This window comes from Oncorhynchus clarkii, chromosome 16 (genome assembly GCF_045791955.1).
Source record: "Oncorhynchus clarkii lewisi isolate Uvic-CL-2024 chromosome 16, UVic_Ocla_1.0, whole genome shotgun sequence".
Classification (NCBI taxonomy): domain Eukaryota; kingdom Metazoa; phylum Chordata; class Actinopteri; order Salmoniformes; family Salmonidae; genus Oncorhynchus; species Oncorhynchus clarkii.
In genome coordinates, this window is record NC_092162.1 from 39,577,130 (window position 1) to 39,594,754 (window position 17,625).

The 17,625-nt window shown below is 48.5% G+C and overlaps 2 protein-coding genes across 2 annotated transcripts in view; one reads left to right on the top strand and one right to left on the bottom strand.

Moving 5' to 3' along the window:
• LOC139368422 (low-density lipoprotein receptor-related protein 1-like) overlaps positions 1–17,625 on the bottom strand; it is a 138,190-nt gene that overhangs the window by 26,877 nt on the left and 93,688 nt on the right. Inside the window, exons 26-49 of the mRNA XM_071107291.1 lie at positions 15,559–15,763; positions 15,146–15,310; positions 14,816–15,060; positions 13,938–14,069; positions 13,466–13,693; positions 12,700–12,874; positions 12,443–12,537; positions 11,488–11,640; positions 10,463–10,609; positions 10,168–10,293; positions 9,873–10,004; positions 9,373–9,507; positions 9,160–9,289; positions 8,757–8,883; positions 8,494–8,645; positions 8,081–8,205; positions 7,440–7,814; positions 2,043–2,232; positions 1,446–1,650; positions 1,023–1,215; positions 700–825; positions 446–574; positions 231–350; positions 41–154 (exon numbers count right to left, since the gene is read on the bottom strand). Of these exons, the coding sequence (XP_070963392.1) occupies positions 41–154; positions 231–350; positions 446–574; positions 700–825; positions 1,023–1,215; positions 1,446–1,650; positions 2,043–2,232; positions 7,440–7,814; positions 8,081–8,205; positions 8,494–8,645; positions 8,757–8,883; positions 9,160–9,289; positions 9,373–9,507; positions 9,873–10,004; positions 10,168–10,293; positions 10,463–10,609; positions 11,488–11,640; positions 12,443–12,537; positions 12,700–12,874; positions 13,466–13,693; positions 13,938–14,069; positions 14,816–15,060; positions 15,146–15,310; positions 15,559–15,763 (3,924 nt within the window). The remainder of the gene's footprint in view (positions 1–40; positions 155–230; positions 351–445; positions 575–699; positions 826–1,022; positions 1,216–1,445; positions 1,651–2,042; positions 2,233–7,439; positions 7,815–8,080; positions 8,206–8,493; positions 8,646–8,756; positions 8,884–9,159; positions 9,290–9,372; positions 9,508–9,872; positions 10,005–10,167; positions 10,294–10,462; positions 10,610–11,487; positions 11,641–12,442; positions 12,538–12,699; positions 12,875–13,465; positions 13,694–13,937; positions 14,070–14,815; positions 15,061–15,145; positions 15,311–15,558; positions 15,764–17,625) is intronic.
• On the top strand, positions 4,703–7,158 carry LOC139367814 (galanin receptor type 1). Its single transcript, XM_071106151.1, has 6 exons — positions 4,703–4,723; positions 4,987–5,209; positions 5,372–5,508; positions 6,077–6,472; positions 6,598–6,679; positions 6,771–7,158. The coding sequence occupies exons 1-6, from the start codon at positions 4,703–4,705 to the stop codon at positions 7,049–7,051; spliced, it is 1,140 nt and encodes a 379-aa protein (XP_070962252.1). The 3' UTR covers positions 7,052–7,158.

Consider the following 17,625-nt stretch of genomic DNA (forward strand, 5'->3'; position numbering starts at 1 on the left):
CACAGATATCTGACATGTCAGAGACGGCCTGTAGACTTACAGCAGTTCATCTCGTCACTGGCGTCCTCACAGTTGACCACCTGGTCACACCGGCTGGTGTTGGAGATGCAGCTTCCATCTCGACACTGGAACTCTCCGACTTTGCACAGGGTCACTAGAGAATGCACACACATTAGAACGGGTATAGTCACACGGACGCAAACACACACACACACACACACACTACTTACTGTTGCAGGGCAGCTCGTCGGAGTGATCTCCACAGTCGTCAGTCCCGTCACACCAGAACATGTGGCCGATGCAGCGGCCGTTGATACAGCGCCTGTAGCCTTTCTTACACAGCCGGTTCGCTGCAGAGAGGAAGACCAGCTCTAGCTGCCTTACTATGACCAATACAGTATGACCCCCCCCCCCCCCAAAAAAAGACACACGCACACAGACTCACCGCAGTACGACTGTTTCTCGTCTGACTTGTCCTTGCAGTGGGTCATGCCGTCACAGGTCAGGCTGTAGTTGATGCAGTCCCCGTTGCCACACTCAAAGTCGTCCACACTGCCACACGACGTGTTCAGAGCTACGGTAGTAGGGGACAGGGAGAGACAGAGACCGTCAGCACCATGCGCATCCTAACCTAGGCCGTGACCCCCCTAACGAGAGCCTATTGACTGACAATGTCCCCAGGCCCCCACCCCTTCTCACCCGAACAGGAGTTGTCCTCCAGGAGTCTGCGGTCTCCACGGCAACTACAGTTGACCCTCGCGTCCGAGGTGAGCAGACACAGGTCCTGACAGCCCCCGTTGTTGATCAGACAGGGAGAGAACTCACCTGGTAGAACCAAAATCAATTAAATGTACTCGCATAGCCTTTAAATACTGAAACTGCACAGTAGCCCTGCGTAATATCGGCATGGACACGATTAAGCGTGCCAATTTGAAGCCATCTAAGACGACGTTGGACTCCATTGGTAGTTCGTCAGCATAAACGACCCGCCCCCCCCCTTCCCCACGAGTTCCATCACTCACAGCTGTTGGTGTCGTTGGCCACAGCGATGATTCCCATTGGCTGCTGGGGGATGTCATTTCTCAGCAACCTCATGTCTCTGCCCACAAACTTGTCGGCCCTGAGCACGGCCCTGCGGACCCAGTCAGTCCAGAATATGTAGTCTCCATACACCGCCAGGCCGAACGGATGCACCGGCTCATTCTTCACAACCACCTATGTGGGGGGGAAGTCACATGGTTGGTAAGAAAAGCGGCTCGTCTTCAAACAACCAAAAGTATTAGAGATGTTATTTCGATAACAATTCAGAACATATATTTTTTTAACCGGTTAGACAAGAGAACATAACCGCAGACCCTTGGGAGTCCACGGGCGGCTGGCGTCAACAGCGTCCCAAGAAGTCGCCACGGTAACAAGAGTTGACACAGGAAACGGAGGTGACTCACGTAGCGGTTGCTGCCGTCGTACTCGCAGCGCTCGATCTTGTCCAGCGTGGCGTCGGAGAAGTAGAGTTTCTCTGCTCGGTGGTCTATGGCCAGGCCGTTGGGGGTGCGGATGTCATTACCGATGATCACCAGCACGTTGGCACCAGACAGACTGGCACGCATGATACTGGGGGACTGCTCGTTCCAGTTGGTCCAGAACATCAGACTGGTAAGACGAGGACAACAGGAAGTAAAGGGCGAGTTAAAAATAGCTTGGGAAAATGGTCAGTTACATAAAACAAACAGACAATATGGCAGAAAGACAAAGTAATGGACTCAACGCATAAACCGCTCCAGTAACAGACTAATAAAACTGACCAAACAGCTACGGTTTGACATTCCAGCCGTCAATTCAAATCTAGTAGTTGTTGTCAGTGGCTTTCAAAAGTCATTCACACTCCTTCAAATTCTACATTAAAAAAATATTATATATATATATATATATATATATATATATATATATATATATATATATATATATATATATATATATATATACATATACACACACACACACACACACACACACACACACAAAAGAACATCGCTGCCACTCACTCTTGACACTCGTCCAGTACAAAGGCCCTGGGGTGGTCGTCTCCAGACATGGTGACCACGGTGTTGCGGTCGTAGGCCTGCGGTCGGCTCTGGTCGACCGTGTGACGGGTGATGGTGGAGGTGGTGTAGCTGGTCCAATAGAGGGTGTCCCAGCCACGGTGGTACGCCAAACCCTCCACTGAGCCTACATCTGGGGGGGGGTAGAACACAGAGGGGGAAAGACAGTCAGTAGAGGTATAGGCCCTATTGAGGGACTGGGACAGTACAACAGGACAAGACATGATTCAGGTTTCAGCACCCTGTCATCCTTTAGTGTAGTGGTCACAGCACAGTCAATACTACTGTCACGGACCTTGGTGGGTCTCAAGCAAACGGACCAAGAGAGCCAATGAAAGAGCATCGCCTGCTGAGAAGGAAGCAAGTCCAAACAACTACAGCAGAAAGAACGAAGGAAACACTTCAATGTATGTAGTATTGGCAAAGGGAGCAAACCTCTCTACAAAAGGTCCTTTAAGGGGTGAATTCAACTCTAAATCATGAATTATCATTAAACGATGGAATAGGTTGCAAGCATGGTCAACTTTCCAGGAAGGTAGTTGTTAAATGGCAATGGAAAAGGTTCTTATATGGGCACGTCCATCCAAATCAGCTGAGGAGAAAGAGAGAGAGGGGAGAGAAACAGACGGTGATAAAAGAGAGAAGAAAGGAGAAAGAAATGATGAGAAAAGAGAAAGAATAGAGAAAAGAAAGGAGAAAGAAATGACAGGAAGAGAGAGAGAAGAAAGGAGAAAAGAAAGCGAGAAAAGAGAAAGAATAGAGAAAAGAAAGGAGAAAAGATGACGAGAAAAGAGAAAGAATAGAGAAAAGAAAGGAGAAAAGATGACGAGAAAAGAGAAAGAATAGAGAAAAGAAAGGAGGAAAGAAATGACGGGAAGAGAGAGAGAAGAAAGGAGAAAAGGAAACGAGAGAAGAAAGGACAAACGGCACAGTGCTACGAGTGAAGGACCTTGCCATGCCTGCTGTTCGGTATCATCCTGTCATTTCATGGCTGACTGCCTGCACACACACACCGCTCCTCTCCCCACAGACCCTGTTATGCATGGTGACTTGTTATCCAGGAAGAAAATAAAAAAAGACACCGCCAGAACGCGTGCGCACGCACACACACACACCCCTTCTCCCTCTACAGTTTCCATTTCAGGATACTGAAACCCTTTTCTGACTCAAGTAGCTGTGTGACTGACACCCGACAGAGGAGAGGACACCCAAACACAATCCCCTGTAAAACTCTTTCAAGGGTCACCCCTTATGGGCTTTTCTCAGGGTTTCCCAGCATCTGCTGGCGTCACGCCACGGTCCATTTTTTACGACAGCAACGGCTCAATAATAAAAGCCTGGACACTCCATGTAACTGTTTGCTCATGGTCAAAAGTCAACAACGAGTTATTTTTCTCCCAGGTGTTTAAGGTGGACGGAGGAGGGCTGGAAATCTTTGTGCACCTAAAGACAAGCAGTCAAACTGTAGCAGAGAGGGACGACAGCAAGAACAGGCAAAACATCCCTGCACAGCAGAGGCCAGCGTTTAAAGCTAACCAACCAGAACTCTACCAGGTTGGCGTCCAAGCCACAGTCAATATTCTCCATCCTTGAAATTCCTAGTGACAAGGGCAGACAAAAAGGAGGATGTTGGCCAGGACGCTAGCAAACAACTGGTTAATCAGTAAAGCTATACAAATGTGATGTACCTGCCAGGGTTAGTGTGTTCTGAACCATTCTGCTGTTACTTATAATCAGAAACACCTCTGTGACTCCCCCCCTCCTCCCCGCTCCTATCTCAGCCCCTGTTCAAACAGTAGTTAAACGAGAAGCGGGCTGTTCCAGCACTGGCAACATTACCTATCCGACAGACGAACAGGGAGTATCGTTCTCCAGAACAACAAAGCCCTCTCTTTCCCCCCCTCGTCTTTATTGTGTCCTCTTTTGATTTTGTCTTCGTTCCTTCTCTCGCGTTCCTGGTTGTTCCCCCTCTCCTCTAGCTACCCGAGGAATCTGAATCTGTGGCCAGGCAGGCAGGAGAGCTGAATGAACCTCATAACGGACGACAACACCACAGGCACCGCAGCGAGGCACTTAGCTTCAAGTAGAATTGACTGCTTTTAAATGGCACCTGAGACGACAGGCAGCGACAGACACTCCTTTGTAGTATAGTGTTGCTTGGTTTCAACAAATCAATGCAACATTAAAGGAAGAGACTGGATAGACATTTTTTTTTTTAAATCACCAACTTCTTTGGGGGAGGGGGTGCTGATATGGAACACAGCCAGTTGCAGCCAGCGTCGGGAATGGACCCCTCCTCTCAATGTAATAGTCTCTAAGAAGAAGTATTTGTGTGCAAACTTGGATCATTAAAACTTGTTTTGGAAGTCTGGAGTGCACTACTACACCCCTGATTCTACGAGATTATAGTCTTGTTGGGTGTTCTGGCCAGGGACCGTAGAAACTAAACAACAGAAATCGATGCGGCATTCTTGTCAAATAGAAAGCGCCCAGACAAAGATTGTCACATCGTCTAAGCTGTGGAAACACAAAGGAATCTCAACTGCATTCGAGACAAGGAAGAACCGCCCAGACACCGATGCATTGTTCACATGCTCCTAAGCATGAAAGACCTTAACTGCTCAGTTAGCTGCTGCCTGTCAACGGGAACGTGTCAGTGAACCTGTCAGTCGTCGTGTTGGAAGTGCCAATGTGGTTACGAGTGATAAGGTTTTACAGTAGGAGAGGGTACGTTGGGAGGAGGGGCGTTGGGGACGAGTGTCAGAGACAGTGTTACTGTAATGTCACCTATTATCAGACAGTAGTTATAAGGACTATCAAGATTAGTGATAATTAGCAGTCTGTTATATCAGCGTCGCCGTGTGTGTATCTATGGAGGACAGAATAGAATAGAATTCAAATTTGCTTGGCAACAAAGAGCTGTGGTGAAATGCTGCTGATGAACAATAGTGATGTGGGAGCTTTGTGTAACAGTAGTAGTGGTGGGGGCCAGGGCAATGGGACCGGGATGACGAAGTTGTTGGTGCCCATGCTGGACGGCCTCATCCTGGTGACAGGCCTGGCGGGCCACTGCCTAGTCATCTCCATCCTGGCCGGCCGCAGGAGGCGAGGTGATTGATAGATTTTTGGGGTACAAATTTTGTACAGTTAGAAAGTCTTAAAAAAAATGTTTTTAAATGTTAAGTACAAAAGCAAAAAGAGCCCCAGAGGACGACACATTGAAAGCGTGAAAAAATAAATAATAATTTGTTCCACCGTGGTCGAGTGTGTAGGTGGAAAGCCTCCTCATGGGACAGACACCCTGCTGCTGGCTCTGAGTGCTGCTGACCTGCTGCTGTTGCTCTGCCTACCCTTCCACACCGCGGCCATCGCCCTGGGCTCCTGGCCCTTCGGCAGCTTCCTCTGCAAGGTCCTACATCCCTCCATCTTTTCATTCTTTGACTAGGGATACACTTTATTTATTTTGATGTACTTCCTTACTTAGAGCTTCAACAGTATTTTGATGTACTTCCTTTACTTAGAGCTTCAACAGTATTTTTATGTACTTCCTTTACTTAGAGCTTCAACAGTATTTTGATGTACTTCCTTTACTTAGAGCTTCAACAGTATTTTTATGTACTTCCTTTACTTAGAGCTTCAACAGTATTTTTATGTACTTCCTTTACTTAGAGCTTCAACAGTATTTTGATGTACTTCCTTTACTTAGAGCTTCAACAGTATTTTGATGTACTTCCTTTACTTAGAGCTTCAACAGTATTTTTATGTACTTCCTTTACTTAGAGCTTCAACAGTATTTTTATGTACTTCCTTTACTTAGAGCTTCAACAGTATTTTTATGTACTTCCTTCACTTAGAGCTTCAACAGTATTTTTATGTACTTCCTTTACTTAGAGCTTCAACAGTATTTTTAGGATCATGTTGTATAGTGCCTTGGGTATGAGAAATACGCTCTACAATTGTGTTATGCTGATTATTAGGTCGTCAGCTTCCTGGGCGTGGCCTGTTCTTCCGCCTCAGTCTTCACGCTGGCTGCGCTCGCCGTGACCCGCTACCTGACTGTGGTCCACCCCGCCTGGTCCTTCCGCTCTCGCATGCACAGCCGCCTCAAACTGACCGTGGTGCTCCTCTGGGTTCCCGCCGTAGCCCTGGCAGCTCCGCAGTTTGCTTTCCGCACGGTGGCGGTGTCCAGCCCGTTACACTGCTTCGCCTTCCTGGGCGGCCTCAGTCAGCTGGTGTACAGCACGGCGTTGTTCCTGTTTGGCTTTGCGATACCATTGGGGGTTATTGTGATGATGTACGCCAAGATCTACTGCTTCCTGCGCCAGACGAGAGTGTCGGGACGTGCCCCCCAGCTGGAGCGCTACCAAAGCCAGGTAACCTGACCAAGGTGGCCGCCGTCCTGTAGTCATGTTGCCGGGATATCCGTGATCCATTCTAGTGTCGTTTCTAGTTTTACCTCCATGTATTCTAATGTTCTGTTTACTTCTGTGACCCACAGGTGACCCACACGTCAGCGCTGCTGGTGCTGGTCTTCACCCTCTGCTGGCTGCCCTCCTACGGCCTCATGTTCTCCCTCTTGGGTACCACAATAATCTGTTGTATTGTCTTTTCAATTGTTGTAATATTGTGGACTGGATTAAACCTCTATCCCTCTCGCTCTCTCCCTCACAGGGGTCAAGATCTATGGTGTCTCCAGCTACCGCTCCATAGCAATCTTCATCCGCCTACTGGCGTCTTCAGCCGCGGTGGTTAACCCCGTCCTCTACGTGTTCATGTCCAATAAGTTCAGGAGGGATCTGATGGACTTGGGCCGGGAGAGATGGGAGGGTTGCAGGGGGTGTACGGCAGGGTGTACGGCAGGGTGCCCGGGGGTGTTCAGGGGCAGGGACATGGTGCGGCCCTTCAACCCCGTGGAGCTGGATACGCCAACCCTACCCTTACCCGGATTCTAAGGGTGACTATGAAAGGTCTATGGACATTCTGTGGATACTTAACAGATATTCTGTAGAGCTTTAATGACCCTCTATGGACACTATGACCTTTCTATGGTTCATTTAAGGACCACTATGGACCCCTCTATGGACAGTGGGGCAACATGTTGGATTTGAATAAGATCGGTCTTACAACCTCATTTCAATAAACACAATTACCTCAGCTGAGGCCATTTGCTTTCTTCCTGTTTTTTAATAGCACAAGCGGATTAAAAACCCACACGTGTACGAGTGCGTGAACACCCAGCTAAAACGGCCAATTCCACGCGATCCTCCGTTGAGAGGATCCGCCAGAATGTTTTGCCTCTTGCGGACAGCGGAACATAACAGCGTCAACGTTAATACTCACTCTCCACCACCGTCTTGAGGTCTGAGCCGTCATCGTTGATCTGCTGGATGTTTCCAAAGTGGATGTCGCTGAAGAAGATCCGATTGGCTCCCCTCCCCCCTCCTCCGCGGGAGTCAAAGGTCAGAGCGATGACGTTCTTCATGTGCTCCGGGTCCTCGAAGGGTTTGATGGGGGCGTTCAGGTTGGTCTCGTCTGACAGGTGGATGCTCTTCAGAATGGTCCGCTCCGAGTAGAGCAGGTAGCTGTCGTAGTCGCGGCAGCCGCGGCCGTCCTCGGCCAGCATGCCGTGTGCGCAGGCGCACGTTCGCTCCCCGTTGCCGCGGTACAGGCAGAGCTGTTCGCAGCCGCCGTTGTTGTCTTTACAGACGTTGGTGCCTGAGGGAGAGCACACGCACGTCAGTCTCATAGTCACATCAGTCTCACACAACTTAAAACAAGCACACCAGGGTTAGAGGGAATTCCATTTCAGACAATCCAGGAAGGGAATTAAAAATCCTTGTTCAAAATAACTGCTCCTTTTTATTGACTTTTCATTTGAAGAGTCAATTAAACTCCCGCGTGGACCGATTTAAAATGAAACGGATCCCAACCCTGCCACACATGTTCTCTGTGGGTTTCTCTTAGGGGTTAAAAGTCCTTACCTTGTTGCCGGTCCCTGTTGAAGACCTTGATGTCCTTTAGTTGTACACCGATGCCGGTCCTCAGATACACATATTCCGTAGCGTTGTCTTTGTTGCCTCTCTTGATGGAACCGTTGGCGTGAGTCCTGGTCCAACACGGCAAAACAAAACACTCACAGTCACGCTCAAACAGGCTCGGAGGTAAAAACAAACACAAATTCTATTCAACGACACTCACGCCATGGGAGTCTAAGTCTGGTGAATGGCAGGACGGTATAACAATGTGGGGAAACTGTTCGTCTGTGGCCTACGCTCCTTAAAAAGGAGCCAATGCTCATTCGTCGAGTAAATCAGGCATACCGTAGCAGGGTAGCATATTAAAGGGTTAAACCGAGACCGAGGAGGTGACGGGGATAGGGCAGCAGGGAGCTCACCTGTCGCTCCAGTAGATGTAGCCCTCGAAGACGGACACAGCGAACATGTCCATGTTGTTGTTAACCAGCACCACCTCTCGGTTCTCTCCCGTCTCCAGGTTGATGCGCTCGATCCGGTCGGTCCGCGCGTCACACCAGTACAACAGCCCCTCCTACACACACACACAATCAGACAAATACTCAAACCGGTTTCTAAAAAGGAAAAACCGCTGGGTGTGCGTGAATCTGAAAGATGGATGCGTGTGTGTGTGTGTGGACTGTACCCTGTAGTCGATGGAAATTCCGTTGGGCCACATGATGCTGGAGTTGACCAGGACTAATCTCTGAGAGCCATCCAGACGGGCCCTCTCTATACGGGGGACCTGGCCCCACTCTGTCCAGAACAGATACCTGCAGGGTCACGCAGACACACACGCAGACACACACACACGCAGACACACACACACACACACACACACACGCAGACACACACACACTCATATGAGTTTGAAGGCAAAAATGTACAGTTTCCCCATCATATGACAAGCTACTGCCTGTAATTATTAATCAAAATGCAAACATAACTGGTTGCTGGACTAATAACAACCTATAAGTAACCATGTTAAGACACACAGAGCACTACGGTACACAGACACCCAATCCCTAGTCCCAGCCCCAACTACATACCCTTTCTCTGGGTGCACAGTGATGGCGCGGGGCTTGTCCAAGCCCTGGGAGATGACCACATAGCAGAAGGATCCATTGAGTCTGGCCACCTCGATGACGTCAAAGCCCTGGTCTGTCCAGTAGATGTTACCTGACAGGGGACGGATGGGAGGAGTCAGTGTGTGTGCGTGTCCCTGCGTGTGTATGTGGTTGCGGTTCTGGTTGTTCTCTGACCTGCGATCCAGTCCACAGTGATGCCCTCCACCCTGCCGATGCCGTTGGTCACCACGTCTTCCCGCCACGTCTGGTCTCTCTTGGCTCGGCTGATGGTGCTCAGTCCCATGTCCACCCAGTAGATCGTGTCATTTTCTACGAGACAGAAGTGATGACCGTTCGTAACCGGATACAATAATCATTACCGTTAGCAAAATAAAGTCCTACTAAAATAGATAGCCTAGCAGTTAAGAGCATTGAGACCGTAACCAAAAGGTCGCCGGTTCGAATCCCGGAGCGACTAGGTGGTGGGGGGGGGGGGGGGAATCTGCCGCAACCCTAATTGCTCTGGATAATATGTGTTACTTGGAAGACTGTAGGCAGGTACAGCGTAGGAACAGTTTGGGGAAACATCTTTGCAGTACGGTTGGCGTGACGACACATTAACGCTCAAGTGACTTGATCCTCAAACCAAAACTCCTGTTTCGAGATTTTGGTAGGCCCACAAGCAGTACACTCACCGGCGTGGAAGTCGATGCCCACAGCCAGCGAGGTGCCAGACACGGGCACCAGGGCATCAGATTTGTCAGACGGGTCCAGGGGGATTCCTCGAATTCCCTCATGTACCGAGTAGAGCAGGAAGGAGCCCATACCTGGAGAGGGAGGACAGATGAGGTGCTTCTATATCCACGACTGTCCAAGCGCCTGTGACCTTTGAATCCCATTGTGACGTACCGCGATTTGTGGATTTGAATAAAGTGTTTCAAAATGTGTGTGTGTGTGTGTGTGTGTGTGTGTGTGTGTGCGGTCTCTTACCCTCGCAGGACTGCTGTCCACTCTTAAGGCTGTAGCCTGCAGTACACATACAGGCTCTGGTGCTAGAGGAGGTGGGCAGGCACAGCTGGGAACAGTCTCCATTGTTATTACTGCACAGGTTGATGCCTGGGACAACAGAGGGGGAAAAGAAATACAGCCAAACAATAATGAAAACTCACTTTAAAAAAAAAAACACCATGTTGTTTCTCGTTCGTTAGCTCGTCGGAGCTTCGACCGGGTAGGTGGGAAAGCGGGACATGGTAGGTGTGACAACATGGTACGTGCGACGTCCTACCTGCACCTGTCTGCAGGCTCTCATTGTATATTCTCATGTGCATCATAGGAGAGGTGTTGTTACGCAGCACCTTCCAGTTCCCCCCGTCACTCTTATCACACGTCCCTATCTGGTCTGTCCCCTGGTCGGCCCACCACAGCTTGTCACCTAGACACACAGCATAGACATTCAGTACCACAAGCACACAGTGGTTTAAAATGGATGTTTCACACGACGTTGCAGAGTTTTCCCTGATTCCATATTTTCCCCGAGGGCAGAAACAAATGCGATTGGTTAAGTTGAGACAAGAAAGGTGATTGGTTAAGTTGAGACTAGAAAGATGATTGGTTAAGTTGAGACTAGAAAGATGATTGGTTAAGTTGAGACTAGAAAGGTGATTGGTCAAGTTGAGACTAGAAAGGTGATTGGTTAAGTTGAGACTAGAAAGGTGATTGGTTAAGTTGAGACTAGAAAGGTGATTGGTTAAGTTGAGACTAGAAAGGTGATTGGTTAAATTGAGACTAGAAAGGTGATTGGTTAAGTTGAGACTAGAAAGGTGATTGGTTAAGTTGAGACTAGAAAGGTGATTGGTTAAGTTGAGACTAGAAAGGTGATTGGTTAAGTTGAGACTAGAAAGGTGATTGGTTAAGTTGAGACTAGAAAGGTGATTGGTTAAATTGAGACTAGAAAGGTGATTGGTTAAATTGAGACTAGAAAGGTGATTGGTTAAGTTGAGACTAGAAAGGTGATTGGTTAAATTGAGACTAGAAAGGTGATTGGTTAAATTGAGACTAGAAAGGTGATTGGTTAAGTTGAGACTAGAAAGGTGATTGGTTAAAGTTAGGCAAATAATGTTAATGGGCAATAAAGCTTTTTCGGATTCAAACTGCATTTAATTCCAGACTCGACAGACACAATAGACAAACGAATTACAACCAAAAAAAACAACGGTTTCACAGATAACACTAACACAGTAGCTAACCCACAGGGCAACGCAAATTATAAAGACCTCATTTCAGCCAAGCGTAGCTTCGTTTCCGCCTTACCCATGATGGCCAGAGCGGACGCCTTGGTCAGCCTGCCTGGTTTGACCCCGTCCAGGACCTCCAGGCCTGAGCCGTCCATCTGACAGCGGCTGATGGTGCCGTTCCCTGAGCTGACCCAGTACAGCTGCTCACGGTCGTAGTCTATAGACAGGCCTATAGGATATAGTTAGCACAACACGATCCCAGTCAGACCTCTCTCGTTCACTCACGCAGCCTACGGCATAGTCTTCAGACAGGTCTGAAGGGGACAAACAGGACAGAAAACACTCCCTCTGTGCCGTAGTCTATAGAAAAGCCTGGCAGGGACAGAAAGGGGACATATAACTACACCCACATTCTCTGACTGCTCCAAAAGGTTGTCTGTAGTTGGAAACAGGTACTTTTCACCATTGAAGAACATAACACTGAAACCATTCAAACGGATGCAGCCTAATGGTTTGCTTGTTCATCAGGAAAGGCCTAACAGTAACTAATCCAGAACTTTCCTGAAAGGAACAAACCATACACAACGGGGTCGTTTCTTGGGACACAGATTAAGCGCAAGAGAAACTGACAAACTGAATTGTTTTCACGGAGGACTTGAATTGTGAGGGTTTATTACCCAATTTATTTTCACGATGAGCTAAATCTATTGGTTGTCGACACAAAATTGTGAAGGAAATGTGGTGATCTATTTAATAAAGCACAGGAGACCAGCAAAATGGATAAAGTAGTGAGGCGTGATATAGCAGGAGCAGCGGCATCTAGTGGTCAAACACGGTACTGCCACATTGACTTACGGTAAACAATGCAAGCGACTTCAATGACTCCTTTCTCTGAATAGGGCGGGGGAAAAACCTGACATGGTACGGAGAAACAATACTCACACACTCAAGCACGCACTCACACTGACTCTCACTTTTCCCCACTTGCTCAGCATTGTTGTACACTAGAGTGTTAGTGTTCCCCCACTCACCCACAGGGCCCTTTTGATTGGTGAAGAGCATGGTACGGTTGCTGCCATCCATGTTGGCCATACTGATGTTGTCCCCATCAGTCCAGTACATCTTTCTGTTAGAAGGACAAACACATGACCCGCTGTTACACGTTAAGCTTGGTTTGACGGTCACTGAAATCACCGTGACAACATCAACGTTCTTTTGCTGTCGTCGTGTTATTCGAAAACTCCATTCCTACTCCAGTGTGTGTGTGTGTGTGTGTGTGTGTACTCACCCCAGGATAGGGTGCAGGACCAGACAGTGGGGTTTGTCAAGGCCCTGGATAATAGCGTTTTTAAAGGATCCGTCCAGTCTGGCCACGTTGATCTGCTTCTTATTGGCATCATAGCTGGTCCAGAACAGGTTCCTAGACACCCAGTCTACTGCCAGACCATGGGCGTTGGGCAGGTCTGAAAAAAAAACACACAATACAGGCAAATTTAACTAAACCACTAACGACAGGCAACTAACTGCCAACATGAAGGAAACACTTGAGATGGATACAAAGTATATTGAAAGCAGGTGTGGTTCCTGAGTTAATTAAGCAGTTAACATCCCATCATGCTTAGGGTCGTGGATAAAAATGCCCAGCCGCCCATTATTTTGGCTACCATGGCTAGAAGAAGAGATCTCAGTGTGTGTGTGTGTGTGTGTGTGTGTGTGTGTGTGTGTGTGTGTGTGTGTGTGTGGTCTCAGTCAACCAGATCTCAACCCAATTGAACACTTATGTGAGATTCTGGAGTGGCGCCTGAGACAGTGTTTTCCACCCCCATCAACAAAACACCAAGTGATGGAATTTCTTGTGTAAGAATGGTATCGCATCCCTCCAATAGAGTTCCAGACACTTGTAGAATCAACGCCAAAGCGCATCGAAGCTGTTCTGGCTCGTGGTGCCCCAACGCCCTATTAAGACACTGTTGGTGTTTCCTTTATTTTGGCAGTTACCTATAGATTCAATAAACAAATTAGTATTAGAGTATTTGAAAGAGCGGTCATCCTACCAGCAGACACCACGGTCTCCACTCCGGTGCCGTTGATGAAAGCTCTCTTGATGGTCTGGGTTCGCACGTCTGACCAGTAGATCCGGTGCTCCACGGCATCATAGTCCACCACGGTCACGTTGTCTATGTCTGGCACCGTGAAGGAGATGATGTAGTTATAGTAGGGGTTGTCTATGTCCACTCCCCTGATCTCTATCTGACGGGCATACAGCAGGAACTGGCGAGACTCTGGAGAGAGAATGGAAGAGACAGGCGGGGGGGGGGGGGGGGGGTACAGGGGAATGGTTACGATCCAGAAACTACAAAAAGGCAGTATTTGATCATATCCAAGAGCGGCTGAACTAAAAAACAAGCTATTCTCATTAGTACGACAGTCGTCCGATTGGGTGTTTCTAAATTACAGTAAATGTCGACCTATTGGTCACCGTTCAGCCCTCTGAGAGAGTGTGTGTGTGTGTGTGTGTGTTCCTACCTTTGCAGGTGCGTTTGTCAGCCTGGAGCTTCATGAGGTGAGGACAGGCACAGGAGAACGTCTGGTTGAAGTTGATCAAACACAGGTGAGAACAGGGGCTCTGCTCATCAGAGGTGGCACAAGGGTTAGGAGCTGAGGGAGAGAGAGGACCAAGACATGTTTAAATGAAAGAGATCTGGGTCCACTGTGACCATGTTCCATCGACTCGATTCTTATTCAATTTCGACCAAGGCAAATGTAACGAGAGAGAAATATAAAATATAAAAATAAAGCTATTATTTGATTCAATTACTAAAACACTTCCATCACAGAGCATCGCGCTGGAGACTGAGTGAAGGGAGCGGTCGGCAGATAGGGATCGAGTATTAGAGGGAGCAGAGGACAGAGCGAGACACGGATAGGGATCGAGTCAGACATCGTCAGGCATGGTTTGTTTCCCCATCGGTGTCAGAGGGACTGGGGGAAGCTGTCAATCAACTGGCCAGTGAGACCTCAGCTCTGTATTCCTTAGCCTCAGATCAGGGCCCGTATCCAGAAAGCATCTCAGAGTAAGAGCCTGTAAGTCCAGTCTGAAAGGCCAAATACTGCAGTGGGGGGCCTTTATGATCCACAGTGTGTGTGTGTGTGTGTGTGTGTGTGTCTACAAGGTGTTAGAAACTACGCTACGTCTCGTAGAACATGGAGGCAACGCATCACACAGTAGTGACGGTTAGGCGTCCCAGAGGATTGGTCTGTTTGGGTTCAGGAGGTCTGGAGTGTAACCTCTCTGCAGTCCTGCCCTTTGGTGTGTCACTGTCCAGTTAGCAGTGAGAGACAGCTGGGAAGTGTGGGGTGGTTTGTTTGTTTCCGCGTTGATGATTTGTGTGCGTGCCACCTACCTTGGGGCTGTCTGGAGGGATGGTACACCTGCAGGTCGAAGGGTTGTGTGTTGGTGCGTTGGACCACGGTTACGTTGTTGCCGGTCCACTTGTTGGCCTTGGCCAGGGTGTTGGTCCTCCAGTCTGTCCAGTACACCTCTCCTCCGTACATGGTGACCGCAAAGGGGTGGGACAGGTACTCATGACCCCTCAGCACCTCGATCAGACCAGAGCCGTCATACAGAGCAGAGTAGATGGCATCAGACCTGGGGAGAGTGCGCATGGGTGAGTGTGTGTGTGTGTGTGTGTGTGTGTGTGTGTGTGTGTGTGCGGTAAGGAGAGCAACAGTACCTGGCGTCGATCCATACAATGCGTCTCTCCATGTAGTCCACAGTCAGTCCGTTGGGCCAGCCACCGCTGCCAGTCTCTCTGTGGATGGTCCTCCTGGCCTCACCGCTCATGGATGCTGCCTCGATCCTGGGCAGACTGGCATCCCAGTCCGTCCAGAACAGAATACTGACAACAGAGGAAGACAACGAGAACAAAAAAGGGAGAGGGAGACACATTCATGAATATTCAGCGGTAGTCATTCACACAGAGTCTGAATATGTGAAGGGGGACTATCTATATATATATATATTTTACAGTTATATACAGAAGTTATTTAAGGGTACCATTGCTTGTATTTGATCTACTATTTCCAGTTCTATAGTATCTGTGGTATGGTATCGGTCACCGTGGTGGTTCAATGGTTTCATTCTCACCCGTCTCGGGGGTCCAGGGCGATGGCCCGGGGGTGCTCCACCTCTCCAGCCAGCAGAGTGGTCCTCATGGTTCCGTCCAGCTTGGCCACCTCGATCTGGTCCAGGTTACTCTCCACCCAGTAGATGTTCCCTGCTATCCAGTCCACAGCCAGACCCTCTGGAGTGGCCAGGCCGTACTGGATCACCACCTCGAAGGTGGTCAGAGCTGGGAGGAGGACAGGGGTCGGGAGAGGAGAGGGATGGGAGATGGCTGGGTTAAGGCCTTGCATTTGGGAAACTCTAGATTTGTTTGACACTCCCATCACTGACCTCAACACACAGACAAAAAAATTGTAAGACGGAAATGGAAGAAAATAACCTGATCCGATAGGTCAAACTCCTCTCTTATAATGGACGTGACAGAAATGGGACACAGTGGACCAGGCCGTATTAAAATGTTTTTTTTGCAAAACGGGGCAATATTTGCTGGCGTAATACAACATGTCTGTCTAGCTCATGGCAAAGGACAGCAGCTACAGACTAACTCTATCCAGCAGCGCACCGGCTTCGCTGTAACAAACCGCTGACAAACTGAGCGGACTGTTTGGAATTCCTTCTCTGTGGAACCTGAATCAGGTCAGTGGCATGGCACTGCTTACCACTGTGGGATTTCGAGCAACAATTTGCTAACAATGGCAGAACGAAGGTGGTGACTTCTGGGAAACTTTTGAGAAAAAAAACCCACTTGTGCGCGCGCACAGACACACACAGTTCCCGGAAAAACCTGGCAAAGCAACGCAGTAATGGTGGACAGCTGATGATTCTGTGGAGTCCTTCACATGGCCTTCCAACAGTCATTAGATTACAGCATGAGAGGGAGAGGGCCTCTTCACAGCTTGGTTGTTGTTATACTGCTGGAACCACAGTTGGCTTTGCCTGGGGAGGGTGGGGAGGCTGTGTATGTGTGTGTCTGTGTGTGTAGGGAGGAAACTTGTTGTTGTTGTTGTTGTTGGCATGTTTGACCCTGTGGCGAAACCAGCGTAGCAATGTTTTTTTTCCATGGCAATAATGAAAACACGAAGCATCGCAAACTCTTTGGTCCTTTAAAAAGAAAAAACCTGCTGTTTGGGAAAATATTGTGCTCTATGACTTGGAAAACAAATGTGACTCCGGATGACAACATGATGTTTGTTTCCAACATTATGGCCGTTTTCCTAAAGAAGTTAAATCCGTTCATTTGTTCCCTTTGCCACGATACTATGGCGATCCTGCTTTTGTCCCGGCCCTACAACTAAACACGGAAAGATCTTAAATCAGCAGAAGCTGATTTATGGTGGAGGGAGGGTTGTTTTTAAGAGGGTTAGAGGCGTGGGAGGGGGCCTGGGAACAGGGACTAATGGAATACGCTGGTTCCTACGCTACAACACAGTATGTGTGTCTGTTGCTCTGCCCCAGGGTGGCTGCAGTCACGCAAAGGAGTGGTGAGACAAATTTGAAGAGACAAAGCCTTCCGTCGTTCTCTGTGTGTGTGTGTGTGTGTGTGTGTGTGTGTGTGTGTCTGGATTTCTTCTGTTGGATTCTGGGAACACACCCTTGATTGGCCAACAGACCTGGGGTTGGGGGGTGGGGTGGTAGGGGTCTGAGGTTGGGACATTGGGGGGAGAACACGGGCCAGCTGTGACCTGTCTGGGGGATTTATGCTGGGGACATTAATATACATCTTGACTAGATTTGACAGGCGAGGCTACCCTGAGACAACACTGTTGTACGGGGGAAGTACATTCAGAGAAAGTGCAAACTTTGTAACTCATTTCTGTTTGTCCTCAGACTAAAGAGGAAAAAACACAGTCCTTTCTACTCAATTTCCAGACGCTTTCTAATTCGAAGCCATTTCTATGTTGGCTGACGCAAGACCAAGCAGACCTTTCGACACATTAGTGATGGGTTTTCCAGAAAGATCTCCTGCCACCATCCTGGTCTCTGTGTGACAGCAGTCATCGTCACAGCATGTCTTTAAGATCCCATTCTTTTTTTTTGCTGTTGTCCCCTGATCCATTGATATTTGGATTTCAGTTTGTATTGACTGTC

Excerpts from the sequence above, each read along its gene's own strand:
- LOC139367814 (XM_071106151.1), top strand. The coding sequence starts at position 4,703 with ATGAAAGACCTTAACTGCTCA. Across the intron at positions 4,724-4,986 it reads TGAAAGACCTTAACTGCTCA|AATAGAATTCAAATTTGCTT; the intron begins GTTAGCTGCTGC and ends AGGACAGAATAG. Across the intron at positions 5,509-6,076 it reads TCGGCAGCTTCCTCTGCAAG|GTCGTCAGCTTCCTGGGCGT; the intron begins GTCCTACATCCC and ends GCTGATTATTAG.